General features: G+C 42.4%; 1 protein-coding gene across 2 annotated transcripts in view; it reads right to left on the bottom strand.

Annotated features, from left to right (window-relative positions):
* Nucleotides 1-1,015: 1,015 nt before the first annotated feature.
* Nucleotides 1,016-8,057, bottom strand: part of spata1 (spermatogenesis associated 1) — a 67,745-nt gene continuing 60,703 nt past the window's right edge. Inside the window, exons 11-12 of one of the 2 annotated variants that reach the window (XM_060830008.1) lie at nucleotides 5,694-5,792; nucleotides 1,016-3,840 (exon numbers count right to left, since the gene is read on the bottom strand). In XM_060830008.1, the coding sequence (XP_060685991.1) occupies nucleotides 3,712-3,840; nucleotides 5,694-5,792 (228 nt within the window). In that variant the 3' untranslated portion in view covers nucleotides 1,016-3,711. The remainder of the gene's footprint in view (nucleotides 3,841-5,693; nucleotides 5,793-8,057) is intronic. The other variant, XM_060830009.1, reaches the window with a different exon arrangement.

The following is an 8,057-nucleotide window of genomic DNA, read 5'->3' as shown; positions in this document are numbered from 1 at the left end:
GGGGGAGTCCAGAACTAGAGGGCAAAGGTTAATGATGAGAGGGAAAAGATTTAAAAGAGACCTAAGAGGCAACATTTTCACACAGAGGGTGGTACGTGTATGGAATGAGCTGCCAGAGGAAGTGATGGAGGCTGGTACAGTTGCAACATTTTAAAGGCATCTGGATGGGTATATGACTAGGAAGGGTTTGGAGGGATACATGCCAAATCCTGGCAAATGTAACTAGATTAGGTTAGAAGAATTGGTCGGCATAGATGAGTTGGACTGAAGGGTCTGTTTCCGTGCTGTATATCTCCGTGACTGCCTGACTCGAAGTAATTCCATTCAACGGCAATTAGGGCTAGACAATAAATGTTAGCTTTGCCAGCAATGTCCACCATCCATAATAGAATAAAAATCGATGTTGTTACGCTGTTTGTGCTGATTCTTGGAAGATGTTACGTTTGAAGTTATACAAATGAGATTGGGCGGCAAAACAAGCCATAAATTCACATGCAATAACAAGCAGACTCCCAAATTTAACTTGTGCTGAATTTTCTGATTGCATCCAAATCAGAAACTTAATTCCGCCACGTACAAGAAATGACAATTTTTGCATTGTTGTAACTTTTAAATTGCGTTTGCAAAGTACTTGCCAGAACACAAAAAAATTCCAATTTGCTGTGAACGATATTAACAGCAAATCCCAGTGTACTATAGTATAAAGTTCTTTGTGTAGAATAATATGTCTGCGTCTGTATTTGATAAACTGTTGCTTCACACTATTTCAAAGCATAATGTTTTGCAAGGGGACTTTTCAAAATAACAGAGTGAGCTAATACAGGGGGCCATTCTGCCTCTGGAAGACCCAATCAGCTGTAGACCTGCTCCCTACAGTGTTCAACATTTTTCTTCAATTCTGGAATTGGAACTGCAGTTATTAATCTAGGATCATTTGTCCAGTCAGATTGCCATGCACCAGCATGCAACCCCCACCTTCTCCACCCCCTCCCCACCCCCAGGCCATTATTCATTTATTTGCTAAGTGAGCCTGTTTATATTTGACACTCACTGAACTTAGTTGGTTGGCCCCGGGTGTTGGCTAAAAGCTAAAGTATATACCCACCACAGAAAAATCTAAAAGCTGGAGCTGGATAGGGAGGCGTCCTTTAGGAAGGAAATCTGCCATCTTTACTGGTCTGACCTACATGTGACTCCAGACCCACAGCAATGTGGTTGACTCTTAACCACCCCCTGGGTAATTAGGGATGGGCAATAAATGCTGGTCTGGCCAGCAAGGCCATCATCCCATGACTGAAATAATAAAGAAAAGTGCAACTGTTTTATGTTTGCAGTGATATTTAGAACCTGTTGCACACTTTGAAATTAACACCATGCTTTCACAGCTCTGAGATAGATTGAAAATACAAGAAACGACTGAATATGCCATGCTATTGTTGCTCTCCCTGATAGCCTGCAATTTCTTTATACCTTTTTGCATAACCACAGAGTGCAGTCCAATGTTCACAATATCTTGCTGCATAAAAAAATCACGCCACCCATTTGTTATTTGCTGTTTGCAACCTTCAATATTATTTGTATTAATGATGATGAAGCATAGTTTTAATAATAATTTAAACGCAGTTTGGCAGTTAACTACCAGTCATCATCTAACTGGTACATTCTTCCAGGCAGCATCTCCACCACTCAGAGTTCACTTGCCAACCAATCAGCACTGTCTTCTCATACACTATAAATAGTCTAATGCATTCTAATGAGTGCAAGACAAAAAGTCTTGCTCAATACCTCAATTACTCCTATTGCCTTTGCAGCTAAGAAAGCAGACAGCTACAGACCTCCGAGCTCAATAGGAAATTTTGAAGTTTACTAGACTTTACTTGTCTGAAATGAATGGACTTCCTTATGAGGAAAGGCTGGACACAATCCCCTGGAGATTAGAGATGACTTAATTAAAACTTATAAAGATCCTGAGGGAACTTGACTGGGTGGATGAGGAAAGGATGTTTCCTCTTGTGGGAGAATCTAGAACAAGGGATCATAGTTTACAAATAATGAGTCACCCTTTTAATACAGAGGATTTTTAACTTTCTCTGAGGCTTGAGAGTCTTTGGAATTCCCCTCCTCAAAAGGCAGTGGATGCAAAATCTTTAAATATTTCTAAGGCAGAGAGCTCCTACACTTGCTCCGTATTCCTCTAATCCCTCCCTGTTCATGTGTCTTTCTAAATGCCTTTTAAACATTGCCATTGTATTTGCTTCTACCGCCTCTCCTGGCAGCATTTTCCAGGCAAAAGTGAGGACTGCAGATGCTGGAGATCAGAGTCAAGATTAGAGCGCGGCGCTGGAAAAGCACAGCAGGTCAGGCAGCATCCGAGGAGCAGGAAAATCGAAGTTTCGGGCAAAAGCCCTTCATCAGCACTTTCCAGGCACCTACCAACGTCCGTGTAAGCAAAAATTTGTTCACACACCTTTAAACTCTGCCACTCTTGCCATAAACCTATGCCCCCTGGTATTTGACATTTCTACCTCGGGGAAAAAGACTCCGACTATCCACACCTCTCCTAGTTTTATATATTTCTATTCACTCAGCCCCCCTCAGCTTCTGACACACTAGTGAAAACAATCACCTTCGCACTTGCTCAAAAAATTCAAGTTTGTGAAACCGCTAATGGAGTCAGGTGTTACTAGGGGACATAGCCTTAAATTAAGGGGTGGTAGGTATAGGACAGATGTTAGGGGTAGATTCTTCACACAGCGGGTTGTGAGTTCATGGAATGCCCTGCCCGTATCAGTGGTGAACTCTCCTTCTTTATGGTCATTTAAGCGGGCATTGGATAGGCATTTGGAAGTTATTGGGCTAGTATAGGTTAGGTAGGATTCGGTCGGCGCAACATCGAGGGCCGAAGGGCCTGTACTGCGCTGTATCCTTCTATGTTCTATGTTCTAAAACGTCCCCCAAATAAAACCACTCTCCTTAATGAGTCCTCGCTTTTCCCAAATGCCAGTAAAGCTGCCAAGGGCTGAAACTTGCCTTTCATTCCTACAACTTATTAAATTTGCAACTTGATAAAATTGTAGTTATTGATCTACACTGACTTCAGAAAGAGGATAATGATTCGTTTAAAACAGAATGTACTATTGATGCTGACCCAACATTTATTGCCCATTGCTGATTGCCCTTCAGATGATGCTGGCGAGTTGTCTCCTTGAAACATTACATTTTAAATAAAAGGATTGTGACCTCCGTTCCTCTTTGGAACTTAGTGGGGGGTTTTTCACCCATCTTCATGTGGGCCACTTCTCACTGTCTTTAACTGTGCTGTCACACAATTGCATAAAATGGCATCAGCGTTTCATCAGCTACAAATAGGGAATCAAAACATAATCTTCTACAGTGTAAGAGTTTGCATTAAATAAATTAAAAGATCAGTTAAAACAGAAGAAATCTGGCTGTCTTTCGGAACGTGCAAGTAAATTAGAAGTGGTAAGGTGACTTTGATATTTCTTCTGTCAAGATCGGACAGAGGCAAAGGAAGAACATGAATTTATATAGCACCTTTCACACCCTCATGATGTCCCAAAGTGCTTCACGGGCAGTGAAGCGGTTTTTGAAGTGGGATCACTCGAATAAAATCAGGAAACATGGAGACCATTTGCAGTGAGATCCCACAGGGACAGCTATGAGATCAAAGGCAACATAGTCTCATTTCGGTTAAGTCACTAAAATATTCAAACTGTGAGGTACGGAGCCATTACTCAGGCGATTTAAGGATGACTGGGTCTTCTTCTGTGCTAATTCTGCACGGAGAGCTCGGAGGTCTGTAGTTGTCTGTTTTCTTAGCTGCAAAGGCAATAGGAGTAATTGAGGTATTAGTAAAAGTGTACTGAATGGCAACTTTCCTACCTGACTCAGCTGAAAACAGCCAGCATATTTTCACACGTCAGAGCACAAATCACTAATGTACTCATTTAAAAATGTTACGTTTGTATAACTATGTTTTTAACTGGGGCTGAATAGAAACATCGAAACGCGAGCAGGAGTTGGTTTTGCAACCTTCAATCTTATTTGCATTAATGATGGTGAAGCATAGTTTAAATAACAATTTAAACAAACCTTGGTAGTTAACTATCAGTCATCATCTAACTGCTGCATTCTCCCTGGCAGCATCTTTATTATTCAGAGTTCACTTGTCAACCAAACAGCATGTCTTCTCATACACTATAAATTATTATAGAGCTTACTACTCAGTGAGACTGGGGCTCATCTGATCATTTTCTGGTCCACATCCCTGCCCCACCCCCAGAACCCTTGATTCCCTCAGCGATTAAAACTCAACCATGAATATACTTAATGACCCAGCCTAGACAGACCTCTGCGGTAAAGAAATCCACAAATATGCTATCCTCTGTCATCAACCTCTGATTCTGAGATGATACCCTCTCGTCATAGACTCACCGAAAAGGGAGCCAAACTTTCAGCATTCACCCTGGCAGTAATCCAGTAATGCCGTCTCTCATTCATCTGAACTCTAATGAGTATAGGACCAACCTACTCAACTAGTATGGACCAGGCCAGACGCCCTCAAAACATGTTTAGAATGTAGCCCAGACCCAAACATTTTTAGTTGTTTTGGACAGATGTAAGGTGGACATTCCAGGAGTGATGCAGCTGATCAAAGCACTCAGTTTCAAGCAAACCAGAATTTATTTGCACACCACTGAATGAAACACAAACAAAAGAAAACAGAATTTTGAATAACACCTATTTGAAAACCCAACCAACAGGATACCCAGCTGCAAATGTGTTGCTGGTCAAAGCACAGCAGGTTAGGCAGCATCTCAGGAATAGAGAATTCGACGTTTCGAGCATAAGCCCTTCATCAGGATGAAGGGCTTATGCTCGAAACGTCGAATTCTCTATTCCTGAGATGCTGCCTAACCTGCTGTGCTTTGACCAGCAACACATTTGCAGCTGTGATCTCCAGCATCTGCAGACCTCATTTTTTACTTACAACAGGATACCCACGCAACTTAACAAAGGAGCTGCTCCAAATTCATGCAACTTCCCCTTAAACACACCCCCTTGGCAAAATAAGAAAATTCAAACTTTGGTTCTTACAGGAGAGATGCTCAAGAGTGTGTGTGTGTGTGTGTGTGAGAGAGAGAGAGAGAGAGAGAGAGAGAGAGTCAGCCAGAAACATCCGTTGAATCAGGGAATCTTTTCTTCCCCAGCAGCTTTGAATAGACTGCTTGCTAAAACATAAACAAATGAAGAAAAAAGCCCTGAACTGGGAAACTGGCCATTCCCCTTTCACTGTTAAAGTGCCTTGAAAAAAACCGAAAAGCCTTTTCCCTGATTGTTACCTTCGGCAGTAGCTGTTAGCCACTAACAAAGTTATTAAACCCAGACATAACGAAACCTCTGTCTTTTACAACCCCTCTTGAACAAAACCAAGGACAACATGACCTTGTTAAAGGAGCAGCATCATCACACAATCTCTCCTCATAAGAAAATCCTTCCTGCTGGATAAGGTTAGGGTTATAATTATATATAAATTATATCAAGATATAGACTAATAGCAGAGATGCCAAACCAGCAGAAGGACATGGTAACATTGTTCTATTAGATGGTCATACAGATCTTGGTACTAAAATCTACCCATGTACTGTATGTAGATGATGGGAATATTGTACCTTTATCTCAGTAATTAGCTTCATTTTGGCATTTTCCACACTTCTGTAAAGCTGATCAATCTCATGCTTGAGTGTTGTAATCTGAATAATTAACTCATTCTGTAAAAGAATATCATTTGTGTTTGTGTTGACAGAGATGCTCATCACATCAAGCATTATAAAATCTTGCAAAGCAGAAGAAACAATTTTGCAAAGATTCCAGAAGCTTTGATTAGGTAGTCAAACTTGGCAGTAATTTTATCCCAGAAACAACATTGGGGAGGCTTGATTCTGAACCCCTGCCCCTAATCCATTGATGGTCTTACACTTGAATGGGAGACAAAAGCCCAACCATACATTACAGGAAAAAAAAATCACAAAATTCCTAAAACAATTCCTCCCGAGGCTCTCTAAAGCTCTGGTCAGACCACATTTGGAGTATTGTGCACAGTTCTGGGCTCCACACCTTAGGAAGGATGTGTGAATTTTGAGACGATTTGTAGCTCAGGTTGAGGTTCTGGATGTAGGTTTGCTCGCTGAGCTGGAAGGTTCATTTCCAGACCTGTCATCACCCTACTGGGTAACATCTTCAGTGTGCCTCAGGTGCAGCACTGCTGATAAGTCCTGCTTTCTATTTATATGTTTGGGTTTCTTTGGATTGGTGATGTCATTTCCTGTGGTGATGTAATATACGGATAAGGAAGGACACCACTTCGACTGGGACAACATATCCATGCTAGGACGTGCCAAACAAAGACATGCTCAAGAATTCCTAGAAGCATGGCATTCCAACCGAAACTCTAACAAAAAACACATTGAGTTAGACCCCATTTACTACCCCCTGAGAAAAATAACAGGAAGTGACTTCACCACAGGAAATGACATCACCACAGGAAATGACATCGCCAACCTAAAGAAATTGCATGCAATTCTGGTCTCCTTCCTATCAGAAAAATGTTGTGAAACTTGAAAGGGTTCAAAAAAGATTTACAAGGACATTGCCAGGGTTGGAGGATCTGAGCTACAGGGAGAGGCTGAACAGGCTGGGGCTGTTTTCCCTGCAGCGTCGAAGGCTGAGGGGTGACCTTATAGAGGGGTATGGATAGGATAAATAGGCAAAGTCTTTTCCCTGGGGTCGGGGAGTCCAGAACTAGAGGGCATAGGTTTACGGTGTGAGGGGAAAGATCTAAAAGAGACCTAAGGGGCAACTTTTTCACACAAAGGGTGGTACGTGTATGGAATGAGCTGCCAGAGGATGTGGTGGAGGCTGGTGCAATTACATTTAAGAGACATTTGGATGGGTATATGAATCGGAAGGGTTTGGAGGGATATGGGCCGGGTGCTGGCAGGTGGGACTAGATTGGGTTGGGATATCTAGCAGGCATGGATAGGTTGGACTGAAGGGTCTGTTTCCATGCTGTTCATCTCTATGACTCTAAACCCAAACATATAAATAGAAAACAGGAATTATCAGCAGTGCTTCGTAGGTGACAAAATATCTGAAAATGAACCTTCCAGCTCAGCCAGCCAACTTGGGAAGGATGTACTGGCCCTGCAGCATGTTCAGAGGAGGTTCACGAGAATGGTCCTAGGACTGGAAAGCTTAACATATGAGGTACATTTGAGGACATTGGGTCTAAACATGCTGGTGTTTAGAAAGATGAGGAGGATCTAATTGAAACTTACAAGATACTGAATGGCCTGGACTGAGTAGATTTTGGGAAAATGTTTCCATTCTTGGGGGAGACTAGGACCCAAGGGCAAACCTGAGAGTAGAGTCATAGTCATAGAGATGTACAGCACAGAAACAGACCCTTCGGTCCAACCCATCCATGCTGACCAGATATCCCAACCTAATCTCGTCCCACCTGCCAGCACCCAGCCCATATCCCTCCAAACCCTTCCTAATCATACACCCATCAAATGCCTCTTAACCATTGCAATTGTACCAGCCTCCACCATTTCCTCTGGCAGCTCATTCCATACATGTACCACCCTCTGCATGAAAAAGTTGCCCCTTAGGTCTCTTTTATATCTTTCCTCTCTCACCCTAAACCTATGCCCTCTAGTTCTGGATTCCCTGACCCCAAGGGAAAAAGACTTTGCCTATTGACCCTATCCATGTCCCTCATAATTTTGTAAAACTCTATAAGATCACCCCTTAGCTTCCAACGCTCCAGGGAAAACAGCCCCAGCCTGTTCAGCCTCTCCCCATAGCTCAAATCCTTCAACCCTGGCAACATCCTTGTAAATCTTTTCTGAACCCTTTCAAGTTTCATAACATCTTTCCGATAGGAAGGAGACCAGAATTGCACGCAATATTCCAACAGTGGCCTAACCAATGCTCTGTACAGCCACAACATGACCTCCCAACTCCTGTACTCA

The sequence above is a fragment of the Hemiscyllium ocellatum genome, chromosome 9 (assembly GCF_020745735.1).
Source record: "Hemiscyllium ocellatum isolate sHemOce1 chromosome 9, sHemOce1.pat.X.cur, whole genome shotgun sequence".
NCBI classification, from domain to species: Eukaryota; Metazoa; Chordata; class Chondrichthyes; order Orectolobiformes; family Hemiscylliidae; genus Hemiscyllium; species Hemiscyllium ocellatum.
The sequence above is the reverse complement of the archived record's forward strand: the minus strand, read 5'-3'. Positions and strand labels throughout refer to the sequence as shown.